We start from the raw sequence: 15,624 nt of genomic DNA on the forward strand, positions 1-15,624 counted from the left end.
AGTTACTATTTTTAGTAACTATTAAAAATAGTTATCTTATCTAAGGGAATAGATAACTTATCTAAGGGAGATAAACTTATCTAAGGGAAATGAAAATGCAACCTTTCTGTTCTCCTGTCAAAGGGCATGTTTGTTAGCCATTCAGAATTTACGTTAATCTCTTTCCTTAAAATATTTCTCATGATACTCAGAGGCAAAACATAAAACAGCATGCTCCCAAGGCTTAGTCATAATATAAGGGAAACACGAGTCACCTAAATGTTTCATATTAGAAATGACGGTGCCGCTAATTCTACAGCACTTATTAGCTCTCTCAGATAAGTTAACAGGCTTCCCCTCTCTTTTATTGAAAATGGATTTTTTTTCCTCTCTCACAAAAATATATCCTGATTCGGGTTTCCACTACCATTACTCCTCCCACAATCCCTCCTCCCCTCTCCATTCCTGTTCTGTCAGAAAAGAAAAGGGGCTTCTAAGGGCAAGTAATAAAACAAAACAAAAATAAAATAATAATAAAAAAAAAACCAAAAGCTAACACATTGAAATTGAAGCAAAATAAAGAAGCAAACAAGAGTCCAAGAGAAGGCACAAGAGTCAGAGAGCTACATGCCCACACACTCAGGAATCCCAATAAAAACACCGGAAGCTATCTATGTTCCGCGAGCCTCTTGCAGACCCGCGCAGGCCCAGTGCATGCTGTTTCAGTCTTTGAACAGGCAATTTAAAACTCAGGATGCTGAGTGCTGCAAATACCAATTGTCATAATCACCTTAGTTACTATGTTGAAAAACAAGCAAACTCCACATCGTGTCACTGAGAAATGTTCACCACTGAGTTCACAGGTTGCCCCATGGATATTTTCCAGCACTTTGCCTTTGCAGACCTGAATGTAAGCCAGGTCGTCACCCCCGATGCCTTCGTGTGTCGCACCATCTGCACCTTCCATCCCAACTGCCTCTTCTTCACATTCTACACGAATGAGTGGGAGACAGAATCACAGAGGTGAGTGTCAGCAGCATATGCTCCCTTCTAGCCTTTTCCGGTCCTAGCAGAGGCTTGCAAGGGTCTTGCTGGTTTCCCTAACAGCACTGCAGCCTGTGGTTTAACGGGATGCTTTCCAGACAGGTGCAGGTTACTTCGCAGATTAGCAGATTCATCCTCACACTTTCCTTCTTCCATAAAACAAGCGCGCTATTCACTCAGACCACAGCGGCAGGGGCAAAGGGAGCAGGCGGCGTTCTCCCTGGCATTAAGGTTTAGGATTGGCTTGGGTAACAGCTGCTCATGCAATCCATCCTTTAATCTTGTGAGAAATCCGAGCCCTGCTTACCCTGATCTAGGGTCTAGTCTGACCTCTTCATCTTTACACAACATTTCCTTTATGTATACCCTGGGGCCTGCAAAAGGATGCGTGTGGATGTAACACCGCAGGCAGCATAAATCCAAACCAACAGTCCTTTGACGCCTTCTCTTTTTCTTTGTCTAATTAGAAGGCGGACTTTAATCCTCTGTCCTCTTTTCTGGCTGTCTGTACTTACTAGGTTTTTTTTTTTTTTTTTGCCCGAGGGAGAGGTGACTCCATTTACATTTAAGCCCTGCAGAGTCTTGTTGTCTGACTGACTGAAGAGAATTTCTCAGAATACAATTTACAGAGTTGCTTTAGAAAGAAAGGTAGAAAGAAATAAGGTAAGTAGGTAGGTAGGAAGGAAGGGAAGAAGGAAGGAAGGAAAGAAGGAAGGAAGGAAGGAAGGAAAGAAGGAAGGAAGGAAGGAAGGGTGGGTCTTAGTTAGGGTTTCTATTCCTGCACAAACATCATGACCAGGAAGCAAGTTGAGGAGGAAAGGAATTATTCAGCTTACACTTCCACATTGCTGTTCATCACCAAAGGAAGTCAGGCTGGAACTCACACAGGACAGGAAGCAGGAGCTGATGCAGAGGCCATGGAGGGATGTTTCTTACTGCCTTGCTTCCCCTGGCTTGCTCAGCTTGCTCTCTTATAGAACCCAGGACCACCAGGTCAGGGATGTCACCACCCACAATGGGCTGGGCCCTCCCCTCTTGATCACTGGTTGAGAAAATGCCTTACAGATGGATCTCATGGAGGCGTTTCCTCAAGGGAGGCTCCCTTCTCTGTGATAACTCCAGCTTGTGTCAAGCTGACACACAAAACCAATCAGTACAGGAAGGAAGGAAGGAAGGAAGGAAGGAAGGAAGGAAGGAAGGAAGGAAGGAAGGAAGGAAAGAAAGAATATGTCTAGTGCTTCTAATGCTGTCTTCTTTCTCTTTCTCGTTTATTTTTAATAGAAATGTTTGTTTTCTTAAGACATCTAAAAGTGGAAGACCAAGTCCCCCTATTATTCAAGAAAATGCTGTATCTGGATACAGTCTCTTCACCTGCAGAAAAGCTCGCCCTGGTAATGTCACTCAACCCCAATGGCGTGTGGCTTGTGTCCTGGTTTGGTTCTCGGTTGCTGTGATAAATACCATGACCAAAAGCAAGTTGGGGAGGAGAGAGGTGTTTTGTTCACATGTCCCCGTCATAGCCGATTCCTGAGGGAAGTCAGGCTAGGAACTCAAGCAGAGGCAGAGACAGGAACTGGGCAGAGACCCCAGAGAAATGCTGCTCTTTTGACTTGCTCCTGTGATTGATCATATATGTGTATGTGTATGTGTATGTGTGTGTGTATGTGTATGTGTATGTGTGTGTTTGTGTGTGTATGTGTATATGATGTGTATATGACGTATATATATGTGTATATGTTTGTGTGTGTGTTTGTGTGTGTATGTGTATATGTATAGGTTGTAGATGTATATGTATACGATGTATATGATGTATGCATCGTGTGCATATGATATGTATGTGTGTGTGTGTGTGTGTGTGTGTGTATCCCTATCCCATGACCACCTGCCCAGAGTTGATACTACCCCAGTTGGCTGACCCTCTTCTTTCCATCATTAATCCAAAGAACATCCCATAGATATTCCTTTAAGTTAGCCTGAGGGAGGCAATTCTTCAAGTGATGTTTCATCTTTTCAGGTGACTCTATTTTGTGTCAAGTTGACAAACACTAGGTGTACCACATCCTGGGAGTCTCTAAGAGTTAATGAAATGGGCCTCAAGTCCCTAGAAACATTGCCAATATGCCTTACGTCCTGACTTGTTCTATCTCCTTTGGTGTTTGTATGTGGTGCAGAACCCTGCCATTTCAAGATTTACTCTGGAGTTGCCTTTGAAGGGGAAGAACTGAACACGACCTTTGTGCAGGGAGCAGATGCGTGCCAAGAGACTTGTACAAAGACCATTCGCTGTCAGTTTTTTACTTACTCATTGCTTCCCCAAGACTGCAAGGCAGAGGGGTAAGGTAGCCTTTCTTTAATGATAATCAGCAAGGTAACTTTTTTCTAGTTTTCTCTCTCTGTGGGTTTAATTTTGTACTGTTCATTTTTTCCAGGTGTAAATGTTCCTTAAGGTTATCCACGGATGGCTCTCCAACTAGGATCACCTATGAGGCACAGGGGATCTCTGGTTATTCTCTGAGACTGTGTAAAGTCGTGGAGAGCTCTGGTGAGTGAAGCTCACTTGTTATGGAACTGCATGGCTGGCTTGACTGTTGTGACGAATGTCTTGGTCTTATATAATGGGATTGTTTATATGGTTTCTGTTATGGTTTATATGTGCTTGGCCCAGGGTGTGGCCCTGTTGGAGTAAGTGTGGCCTTGTTGGAGTGGGTGTGCCACTGTGGGTGTGGGCTATAAGACCCTCATCCTAGCTGCCTGGAAGTCAGTATTCTGCTAGCAGCCTTCAGATGAAGACACCATGCATGCCTGGATGCCGCCATGCTCCCACCTTGGTGATAATGGACTGAACCTCTAAACCTCTAAACCAGCCCCAATTAAACGTTGTCTTTATAACAGTTGCCTTGGTCATGGTGTCTGTTCGCACAGTAAAACCCTAACGAAGACAGTTTCCTTGGATAAAGGGAAGGAATGCTGATCTGTGTCTAATTCTGCCACACATCTCAACACTTTTCAGACTGTACGACAAAAATAAATGCACGTATTGTGGGAGGAACAAACTCTTCTTTAGGAGAGTGGCCATGGCAGGTCAGCCTGCAAGTGAAGTTGGTATCTCAGAATCATATGTGTGGAGGGTCCATCATTGGACGCCAATGGATACTGACGGCTGCCCATTGCTTTGATGGGTAAGTTTTGATCCATCTTATTTTACCAATGTGTGTGTGTGTGTGTGTGTGTGTGTGTGTGTGTGTGTGTGTGTGTGTGTGTGTGTGTGTGAAAGAGAGAGAGAGAGAGAGAGAGACAGAGAGAGAGAGAGACAGAGAGAGAGAGAGAGAGAGAGAGAGAGAGAGAGAGAGAGAGAGAGAGAGCATGCACGTGTATGGACCCTTACCTGCACATGTGTATATAAAGAGGTTAGCCTCAGGTATCTTCGTGTACTGCTTGCTTATCTTATTTGTTGAGACAGGGTTGTTCATTGAATCTAGTGCTAACCCTTTTGACTAGACTGGCTGCACAGCCAGTCCCAGAGATCTGTCTGCCTCTGTCTCCCGGCACATTCTTAGCCCTAGTTCAGTGTTGGGGCTCTGAACTTGAATCTTCATGTTTGAGAAGCAAGCCCTTTGCCCACTTAGCCATCTCCTTGGCCCTGAGGTATTTGTTTTGATGATAATAAAAGTTTCCAAGCCTTTGTCTAGAAAATATTATGATTTTAAATTTAGCTTATATATCTTTTACATGGTTAATTTAAAATTCAAAAGATATGTAGGTACATTTTAAGCAACAAAATAACCTTAATTCCTACTGGGCCTTATTTTAATTATTACAGCTGCTTGATGGCTCTGATGTAATGAAAGCAATTGCTTTTAGGTCTGGTAAACTGAACTTAATTCTCCTAAAGCTTCTTCAAAAGGCACAAAAGCATTCCTGTATTTTTACTTGTAATAAATATAAAGTAATTGTTAAGTTCGTTTTGAGTATTTTCAACCACAGCTTTTATACTGTGAACTGTAATCCTATATGGACACAGTTCAGCTGAATATGAGCCTCTCAAAGATTTTAGAAACAGTCAAGGGTCCCTGAAGGAACACTGACCAAAATTCATTCAAAATAAAACGTTACGACAAACCCGAGGCATTCTGAGAATCCTCTCCTGTGCATATTTCAGGACTCCACTGCAGCCTGTGTTTGTAAACATACAACATACTTACTGTGCACTGTGCATGCCACCATGCTGTGTAGTACCAACAGATGGTACCCTAAAGACAGTCAGACTGAAGATTAGGTAATGTTGTGAACCATGGTGTCTGTAGTATGGGTGCCTTAGGTTTTCTGCTCTTACAGAAACATAAGAGTTTAATTTCAAAGATCAAAAGCATTAAAATGTCTCTTGTCGCAGTCGCCTTTGGATTGTACAGTGTTAAACTTTGATTTTCAACATTGTTTCATAAAAACTCATTGAATGAACTTGGGTTTGGGTATTAGAGTTTCCAAAGCTTTCTAAATGGTCCTTAATCTAAGACTATCATTGGGTCCTCCATATTTATGTGAAGTGGTGTTCTTAGCATTATCAGTTATAAAAGTAAAATATTAAGAAACTCTTAAAAACATTGGGGATGTTCTTTGTCTTATAGTATCAAATATTCAGACATATTTTAATTATGTATGTCGACATAAATAAACACGTTATTCTATTAAGATGTGCATTTGCTAATAAGTGGTAAAATTATCTGTGCACCAAAAATTGTCTTGTAGTAAGTTTCTTTATAATATATCATCAGTAAATGTTTAATATGTGTGCCTGCTTCATGTAATCACACACAAAAACAAAAAATTATCTTTTCAGGCAAAAGGGAGTCTTACATGGACAAAGTTTTATTACAAACTAAATCTTCGAAGTACAACACTGCTGCTGTAAACAACAGGTTGCCTTGCCAGAAAAAGTAACTAGGTCATATGGAATGTTTTCTTTCTCCTCCCTCTTCCCCTTCAAAAAATGTGCTAAGAAAAAGGAGCAGGGAAGGATGCCAACGTTACTTTGTTCTCCTGCTTCTCTTCTAGGATTCCCTATCCAGACGTGTGGCGTATATATGGCGGGATTCTTAATCTGTCAGAGATTACAAACAAAACGCCTTTCTCAAGTATAAAGGAGCTTATTATTCATCAGAAATACAAAATGTCAGAAGGCAGTTACGATATTGCCTTAATAAAGCTTCAGACACCGCTGAATTATACTGGTATGCAGAGTATTTAAGGGGAAACTGTACAATTCACTTGTGTTGGTGTTAGCTTTCACTTCAATTTAAGCGAGAAGACAGATCTGCAGCAATTGTCTTTGTGTCCTGGTTGGTGGGGCTGAGGGACAGATGAGGCTCCCTGGGAAGTAAAAACCCCACGACCTACCATGCATTTGCTGCTACTTAAGGGGGCAAAAGAGCTTCATTACTTTCTCAGAGTGCAGCTGAGTGTATGGTATTGAAACAGTCAGTATAGGGAAGATTTTGACATCTGGGGACATTGGGTATCTTTTGACATGATTGGCAGGATGACTATTACTTGGGCTTAGGAATATACAACTATATGAACATGAATGGGACTAGAGGTTAGTGCCTAAGAAGACACTGGGCCGACAGTGGAGGAACATGAAGAATGGAACTGCCTTTGGTGGTACATCACTCCACAGAAACAGAATGCCTGCCAATACCATTAGCTGCAAGTGTCTGCTAACAGTCATGTGACCTTAGACAGCTTGCCTTTCTTCCTTCCACCTCTAATATCCGCTGTATGTGTGCTGACTACTTCACTGCTTTCTTGCAATAATTAAGCAAGATATTCAAGTAAAATACCAGGGCAGCATGGCTATGTTTGCTCTGCTTCTGAATTCTGCTACAGTGTAGGTTTACCAAAGCATAAGGAAGGAGACATATGTTTACTGATACATTTTGGTTGAAGAGTCCCTTTTCCCCATGGAAATTTCATTCTGAAATGCCATTCAAACTGTGAGAATTTCCTTGAATCATGGGCTTTAGAAATGGCTGGAGGGCCATTCTTTTTACTCATTAGTTTCAGCAATTGTTTTGTTATATCTCATACATAGGCGTGGTATGTTTTGATTGCATGCACCCCCTTCACCCTCTCTTGTCCTTCCCACTCCTGTTGTTCTCCCTACTCCTCCCATGTAGTCCCATATGGCTCATTTTTTTTAAACTTATTTATTTTATTTATATGTTAGTACACTGTAGCCATCTTCAGACACTTCAGAAGAGAACATCCCATTACAGATGGTTGTGAGCCACCATGTGGTTGCTGGGAATTGAACTCAGGACCTCTGGAAGAGCAGTCAGTGCTCTTAACCTCTGAGCCATCTCTCCAGCCCCATATGGCTCATTCTTGCTCTGTTGCTTTGTAGAAAAAGAATAAGGGAAAAGATAGATATTAATTTTTCAGATCCCTATCTATGGTTGTAATTAGCCTAAATCTATTCATGAAATTTTCTTTCAGAATTCCAAAAACCAATATGCCTGCCTTCCAAAGCTGACACAAATACAATTTATACCAACTGCTGGGTGACTGGATGGGGCTACACAAAGGAACGAGGTAAGCCTGGAATGTGGAATGTTCCTCTCTTATGTGCTAAGGTACATGGAGTAGATCCACTCAACAACCCTTAGTCATGATCCTTCCGTAGATCCACTCAACAGTCCTTACTTATGACCTTCCTCTAGATCCCATACTCATGACCTTTCTGTAGATCCACTCAACAACCCTTAGTCATGATCCTTCTGTTCATTCCAAAATGATCCCAAGAATATGATTTTTTTGCATTAAAAACTGATGAGCTAATCCATTGAACATATTACTCATATAGAGATCATTTTCATGACTCTGCATCAAGGACTGTAACCCTATGGTGCTCTTAAGTCCACCGAAGCTAATCTGATCCTCAGTTCTCATAGCATCCCTGTTTACTATGCTCTCCCTTGCTGTGAATAGCCGAAGTGGTAGCATCTCTCTTTAAGGACAGTGCCATATATATATATATATCTCCATGCCATTCTGTAGTATAATAAATCTAACTTTCCCTCTAATTATGCTGTTAACTCCTTATGTAAAATACATAGATTCGTAAAGACAAGTAGATTGCAGCACAATTGCCAATATTTCTAGCAGAATTTCACACAGGGATAAGCATACATCTGTATTAATGTACTCCTTAGCAAGTTGTTTGAATATCTACCATAATGTTTAAATAACTATGCACATGAGCAATATCTCCCTTTCTGTTGTAACTACAATTCAAAGTACCCGTGACTCTTCCACAGCAGTGCCGGTGACAATATCACACTTCCGTATTTGTTATCTGCATTTGAAACAGAGGGTGGGGTTCAGCCTTACTTGGAAGGGAGAGGCTGTAGAGGCGAGTTTTTCTCCTTCCCTTCCTCGGAGTTTATGGATAGATCAGTTGTATGCGTGGCTCTCAAATCAAGGGCTCTCTGTGTTAAGACTTGAGACATTTCTCTAGAAATAAGCATGTTTTCTTTTTAGACCGAGTGCCAGATAGTGTGTTTGAGTGATTTTTTTTAAAAAGAGATGATTGCTGTGTCTTCTTTATATTTCCTGAACCAGTTAGTACTGTATTCAATTAATCCTCATTTTCACTACATTGACTTGGCTACAAATACGTGGACACACACATATACATGTGTGCACATGCACACACACACATACATATATACACACATACATACATACATACATACAACCAAGAAATATAGAAATGGGTATGGAACAAAATACTTCTCTGCTCTTAAATGTTTGGGATTTATTTTCATAAATTGTATATTTTTATTATAATTTGAATTTATAAAACAATGAAAGGCAAGAACATCCACGTATTAAAGGTACAAATGTTTAAAACAACGTATTTTTCTGAGGAGAGCCTTGGTTGATACAGGAGGATGGCTGAGATCAGAGAAATCGAGTCTGTGGTAGCTTGGGTGATAGGGGAGCTTCAGTCAACACAGATCATTGCTTCTTCATCTCCATCTCCCTCTTCTGCTCTCCCTCCACTTCCTGCTTCCTTTCTCCCTCCCTCTCCCTCTTACTCCCCTACTTATTGTATTTCCTCTCTTTAATGCTACTTCCTGATTGCTTCATAGGTGAGACCCAAAATATTCTACAAAAGGCAACTATTCCCTTGGTACCAAATGAAGAATGCCAGAAAAAATATAGAGATTATGTTATAACCAAGCAGATGATCTGTGCTGGCTACAAAGAAGGTGGAATAGATGCTTGTAAGGTAACTCTGGGAAAAATACGTAATAGTTCACTGGAGACTGCTCATCCAAAAGCAAATTTCCCAAGTTACATTTCATTAGTTTCAGTTTTGAAGTTGCAGAGTTAAGTGACATAGAGACTTTTTTTTTTTTAAAGATTTATTTTTATTTGTGTGAGTGTACACTGTCACTGTTTTCACCAGAAGAGGGCATCAGATTCCATTACAGATGGTTGTGAGCCACCATGTGGTTGCTGGGAATTGAACTCAGGACCTCTGGAAGAACAGTCAGTGCTCTTAGCTGCTGAGCCATCTCTCCAGCCCCAGACCTGGAGAATTTTTAAACAGCCTTTAACAAACTAAACATGCACAATGCACATCATGTGTTCCTTATAATAGTTACGTTAGAATTTGTATTGACTGTGACAGGTGTGTCACAGTCAGTACAGGGACATGCCATATTTAAGGACAATTTTACATACATGGTCATGCTAAAATACAAGAAAATAGATTTATTTGAACTTTGGGTAAAGATGCTAAAATTGTTGGGTTTATCTGAGAACTGGAGAGGGAATAAATTGTCCTTGTAACCATCCACTTACTTTCTTCATGGCTAATGGGTGCAGAGAAATTGAGAAGTTGCATGTGTGATATGTAAAATATGATAGCAAAATGTTAAAGACATCTATCTTTGAATGAGGGGCTCCTAATCTGAATCATCACTGTTACAGCTCTCTACCATTTTTTTTCTATTCACTGTGATCCAGGGAGATTCCGGTGGCCCCTTAGTTTGCAAACACAGTGGAAGGTGGCAGTTGGTGGGTATCACCAGCTGGGGCGAAGGCTGTGCCCGCAAGGAGCAACCAGGAGTCTACACCAAAGTTGCTGAGTACATGGACTGGATATTGGAGAAGATACAGAGCAGCAAGGAAAGAGCTCTGGAGACATCTCCAGCATGAGGAGGCTGGGTACCGACGGGGAAGAGCCCAGCTGGCACCAGCTTTACCACCTGCACTCAAGTCCTACTAGAGCTCCAGAGTTCTCTTCTGCAAAATGTCGATAGTGGTGTCTACCTCGCATCCTTACCATAGGATTGAAAGTCCAAATGTAGACACAGTTGCTAAAGACAGCGCCATGCTCAAGCGTGCTTCCTGCCTTGAGTAACAGGAACGCCAATGAGAACTATCCAAAGATTACCAAGACTGTTTGGAAATAAAATGGTCAAAGGATTTTTATTAGGTAGTGAAATTAGGTAGCTGTCCTTGGAACCATTCTCATGTAACTGTTGACTCTGGACCTCAGCAGATCAGAGTTACCTTCTGTCCACTTCTGACATTTGTGTACTGGAACCTGATGCTGTTCTTCCACTTGGAGCAAAGAACTGAGAAACCTGGTTCTATCCACTGGGAAAAAGAGATCTTTGTAACATTTCCTTTACAATAAAAAGATGTTCTACTTGAACTTGATGGGACAGAGCACCTTTTCATATAAACCACCTTTCTGGCCATTGCTGCTGAGTCCTGCATGGTCATGAGTAAGGGGCTCGTGACAGGGTTTCCCACCCCTGGAGCAAAACCAGCTAGATGTTAGGCTTGTTTGTATAAATTTCAAGTTCCTCCTTTGGGAAGTATTCTCTCTGCGTAGGTTATTAGGGAATGCCTTCTCTGTCAGGGCAGCCCTTAAGATTGTGGGAAACATGAGAATATATAATTTCTCTACAATGCAAAATATAAAGATACAATCTGAATTATATAAGGAGATTCATGGACCTAAGAGAACAGAGGCAGCTACACTATGAGTTAGCTTGTCAGAAAGATACTACTGAAGGAGTTAAAGAGATAAAGAGATTTGGGGAGTAGCTATCACAGGGCAAGATCCCACAGCTAAGTTTATTATGTGTTTACAAAGACAGCCAGATTCCTGAGTTCAAGGTCATCCTGGGACAGAGCTAGTTTAGGCCCAAGGATAATGGGGGTCCCACTCAGCTAGCTTATTGTCTATGCTTTTAAAGGCCATGTTAAAAAAAATGTACCTGATGTCTTTTCCTAAGAGATACGGGTCTAGAGTCATGGAATGCTGATTCATGGGCTAATCAAAAGGGAACCTAGAGTAAATGACTGCACTGATAGATACATAAAAGTCTGGGCTTTGGTCTGCAAATGTTGAGCTATCTGGATGAGCTGTGTGGAGCTAAAGATTGAACAGTGGTCTCTATTTTTTTTAGATTATTTTTTTCTAGCAGCTACCCAGAGAGAACTGCTTAGAGAGTAAATATTGCTATTTTTTTTTCTAGAAAATCCAAGAATTTTTATAGCAGCTTTTCTGACACTGGTCAGAAAACCCATGAGCTATCCAGAGAGCTTTTAGAATTTCTTTTTTCAAGAGAGAACTGTCTCAAGTAGAGACAGCTCTCTCAATCAGAGAGAGCTGCCTGGAGCAGAAAGCTATCTCGATCAGACTACAGAGCCAAGAGCTATTTACAAAGAGCTGTCTAGGGAGCCATTTCAAGCAGGCTATAAGGCTGTCAGCTTGCACCCCATCATTTGACTTCGAGTTGTTTCTTTCACCACTCTCAAACACCCCTTCTCTCAGGAACTCCTCTCCAAGCCAAGGCTGGTTCTTGGCACATTGCCACATGGTCTTGTCTACGTATGCATGTAAGACCTGTAGGGCTATATTTTTCTTCTTGTGTGCAGCTCCAACAATAGGCTTATCACACAGTACTCATACAGGGCACGGAATCTGATGAGAATCTCCCCCAGGGAACCCTTCGGAGTTTGGTTGATACTGTATTCTGCAATAGTAATTCATGAAATGTCATTGGATGTAAAGTGTTGTATAAAATTCAGGCTTGTAGTCGAGTTGATAGAAAAAAGCAATCTTGGAAGGGATGACAGTAATCCTCATGTAAGACAAATTTCCAGCTTCCCAGTGATTCATAAAGTGGACCATATGGGCTTAACTCCATTTAGTTAAGCTGATTAATATTTAGAATTAGCCATTTACAAACTATTGTGCAAGTTACATAGACAAACAGAAAAGTGAAATTTCCTAAAGAAGATTAAACCTTTCACCGCAAATTTAAAGGTTTGCTGAGTAGTGCAGAGGATTAAATATGGAAAAGCCAGTGGGTTACCCACAGAATTTGCCACAGGAAGTGGAGGAGGTGGTTATTATCTGAGGAGCAAATAAATGGATTTTGTAAAATCTGACTGGATTTCCATGAAATCACTCCCCTTTAAAGCACACAACTTCAACTTTTAATTTTGTATACGATTTCATCTTATTCTGTTCTGTGTGGAAGTTGTTTTATATTTAAAATGAAAGAAGTGGTTCTCAATGAAAGTCACGTATCTCAGGATTTCATACTGATAACCCTAACAGGTGTTTACACAGGATGTCAGAGTGCTGGCTGGGTAGACCTTGGGCTTCGGTTTCTCAAGGAATGGCCTCATTTGATCTAAACAGTTTTGAAATGTTTAATTTCCCTGGGGCATAAAGTAACATTATAAAATTGCCAATGGGAGTCCAGTTAGATTGGAAGGCTCTGTTTATTTTTTGTTGTGTGTTCCTGCACAAAGTAGCCTGTCTTCCACTTGGAGCCTTATGGGGCTAATGAGAAAATGAGAGGGTTGAATAACATCACTGTCATAAGGCAGAGAGGAGGCAGGAAGCCCTAGATCTTTGGCAGGTCCATCCAAGAAAGGGAGTGTCATCTCTGGGAAAGAACACGGTTCTTCCTGGGTCACACATGCAGAACACACGGCATACTATTCACATGTGTGGAGTTCAACCCAAAGCTCAGAGGGCTGTCTCTCATCGTTGACTTTTCTTCTTGTAATTCTTGCTTATGCCTGGCAGCCCTATAGATTGTCAGTAACTAGGAAGGAGGTTCTCCCTGACTCTGTCTCTCTCTTTCATCAATACTACATGTGAATAGGCATGTGGCACATGTCTCCCTTTAGATTTACCTTTATTATCTTTGTTGATGTGTTGTGTAATTGTATGTCACGTGGTTGCTAGTGCCTGACACCAACTGATCAAAGCGTAACTTCTGAGCAACTGCCTTCTACCAGAATAAAATAGAGTAGTCCTTCATGTCAAGATCTCTTCAAAGTCATACACAGGCACACACACATGCACGCACATGTAGGCACGCATGGACACACATACACATACACATGCATACACACGTGTTGTAGTTACCATTATTTTGAGTGTTTACTATACCCCCTTTTTGCCTTTAACTATCTATTAGGTATTTGTACCCTACTTTAGACAATTTAGTTCCCAAATAAAAGACACAGGAATCTTTGGATTTAGAATAAACTTTAGAGCACTGGGCAGATATCAACCCTCTATGCTATCTCGTCTGTTTCCCTATCAAATTGCTGGAGATACTACTTGCCATGTTTTATTTGGGCCGCTCCTGCTCCATGAGGCCAGCCCTCATTGTCATGTGCTTAGGATTCATGCTACCCCACGATGACCTCTTCCTTCTTCTCTACAACTCCCAGCCAGGTAACTGAAAATAAGCCTACCTCTATCTACTTCCTAATCACAGGCTTTAGCCTTTTAGTTACCAATTAACTTGGGGAACAAGGTTTACACAACAAAAGCTGGTGTAGGCGAGAATTCACTTCTGTTGAGGCAAATGGGTCTTGGGGTACAGAATTTAGCATTTGAATACATAGCAGCACCAGACCAATCCTCAACAAACATTCACATGTATGTGTACACACACTCATGAAGACAGACAGGCAGACAGACATACACACACACCCCACACTTTCACACCATTGATCACCTTAACTTCTTGCCCTAGCAGAAATGCATGTCTCTATGGGGATGTTTCCATTTTACTATCAAGTTGCTGACTCTTCCTTTCCTATTTCTCCAGTAAGTTCTTCCTCCTTACTCCCTGTGTTTTGTTCTTCCTGTAGGAGTGTTTAAAGGGCTGCCTAGCATTTCTCATCCTGGTTCTTCTCTCCACAGAGGCCTGGATATCTGACAGGTTCAGAAATCTATTTAGAAAGCTCCTAGCAACATGACTGTGATACACAGAGAATGAGACTGTGTCCCCAAATATTGAAATACTGAAAGTCAGATGTTTCAGAAGCTGACATTGGCACTCTGTCCTTGAACTAAGTACATGTTTTCCTTGGTACACGTGACCTCAGCAGATCCATTTCTGTTATGGATGTCAGAATAGTTTCTTAGTTGTATTTGCATTGATAAATGTGAGCTTTCACTTAGCTTTTCCATAGAAAGTTGGGAGACTTTTCAGAACCTTCGATTATGTTTCTCTGGAAGTTACTTAAATCACATCTAAATACCAAACAAAACAAAACCAAAAAATCCCATGTGTTTATTTATGAGTTTCTATCACAAAGTGTCCACAGAACCGACAGGAATCAGTTCTGTCCTTCCACCATGGAGATTCTTGGAATTAAACTTACATCATTACTCTTGGTGGTAGGCACCCTTTGGTCGTAAATTAGACCCTCAATCAGTTTATTTTCATCTTGATGTGTGTGTGTGTGTGTGTGTGTGTGTGTGTGTGTGTGTGTGTGTGTGTGTGTGTGTGTGTGTTGATAGAGTAACAGGAGACCATGAAGCAATCTTTATAGTTTGTGTTTTTGTTTTGTCTGGGGCAAGGGTATCTCTATCTTTGTAGTTCAGGCTGTCCTGGAGCTCACTATGGAGACCTGAGCGGGCTTGAACTCAGTGACTCATGTGCGTCTGCCTCCTGAGTCCTGGAATTAGTAGATGTGTGCCACCACATCTAGCAAGTGAGTGTTTGTCTTAGTTAGGGTTTCTATTGCTATGATGAAATATCATGACCAAAGCAAATTGGGGATTTGGCTCCTACTCTCCTTATTGCTGTTCATTCTTGAAGGAAGACAGGACAGAAACTCAAACAAGGCAGGGTCAAGGAGGCAGGAGCTGATGCAGAGGCATGGAGGGGTGCTGCTTACCACCTTGCTCCCCATGGTTTGCTCAGTCAGCTTTCTTATAGAACCCAGAACCACCAGCCCAGGGATGGCACCACCCATAATAGGCTGTGCCCTCCCTTACTGATCACTAACAGAGAAAGTGCTTTCGGCTGAATTTCACGGAGGCATTTCCTCAACTGAGGCCCCCTCTCTCTGATGACTCCAGCTTGTGTCAACATGAGACCAAGCTGTTCATCTGCTACATATGTTTGGAGAGGCCTAGGTCCAGCCCATGTTCCTTGGTTGGTGGCTCAGACTCTGAGAGTCCCCAAAGATCCAGGTTAGTTGACTGTTGGTCTTCCTGTAGAATTCCTATTCCCTTCGGGATCCTCAATCCTT

General features: G+C 41.5%; 1 protein-coding gene across 1 annotated transcript in view; it reads left to right on the plus strand.

Annotated features, from left to right (window-relative positions):
* The window catches only part of Klkb1 (kallikrein B1), a 28,064-nt gene extending 17,309 nt beyond the window's left edge, over window positions 1-10,755 (plus strand). Inside the window, exons 7-15 of the mRNA XM_032918986.1 lie at window positions 843-1,002; window positions 2,305-2,414; window positions 3,195-3,357; window positions 3,453-3,565; window positions 4,034-4,202; window positions 6,076-6,251; window positions 7,516-7,611; window positions 9,174-9,313; window positions 10,057-10,755. Coding sequence (XP_032774877.1) covers window positions 843-1,002; window positions 2,305-2,414; window positions 3,195-3,357; window positions 3,453-3,565; window positions 4,034-4,202; window positions 6,076-6,251; window positions 7,516-7,611; window positions 9,174-9,313; window positions 10,057-10,248 — 1,319 coding nt within the window. The 3' untranslated portion in view covers window positions 10,249-10,755. The remainder of the gene's footprint in view (window positions 1-842; window positions 1,003-2,304; window positions 2,415-3,194; window positions 3,358-3,452; window positions 3,566-4,033; window positions 4,203-6,075; window positions 6,252-7,515; window positions 7,612-9,173; window positions 9,314-10,056) is intronic.
* The last annotated feature ends 4,869 nt before the right edge of the window (window positions 10,756-15,624 follow it).

Source organism: Rattus rattus, chromosome 13 (assembly GCF_011064425.1).
Source record: "Rattus rattus isolate New Zealand chromosome 13, Rrattus_CSIRO_v1, whole genome shotgun sequence".
Classification (NCBI taxonomy): domain Eukaryota; kingdom Metazoa; phylum Chordata; class Mammalia; order Rodentia; family Muridae; genus Rattus; species Rattus rattus.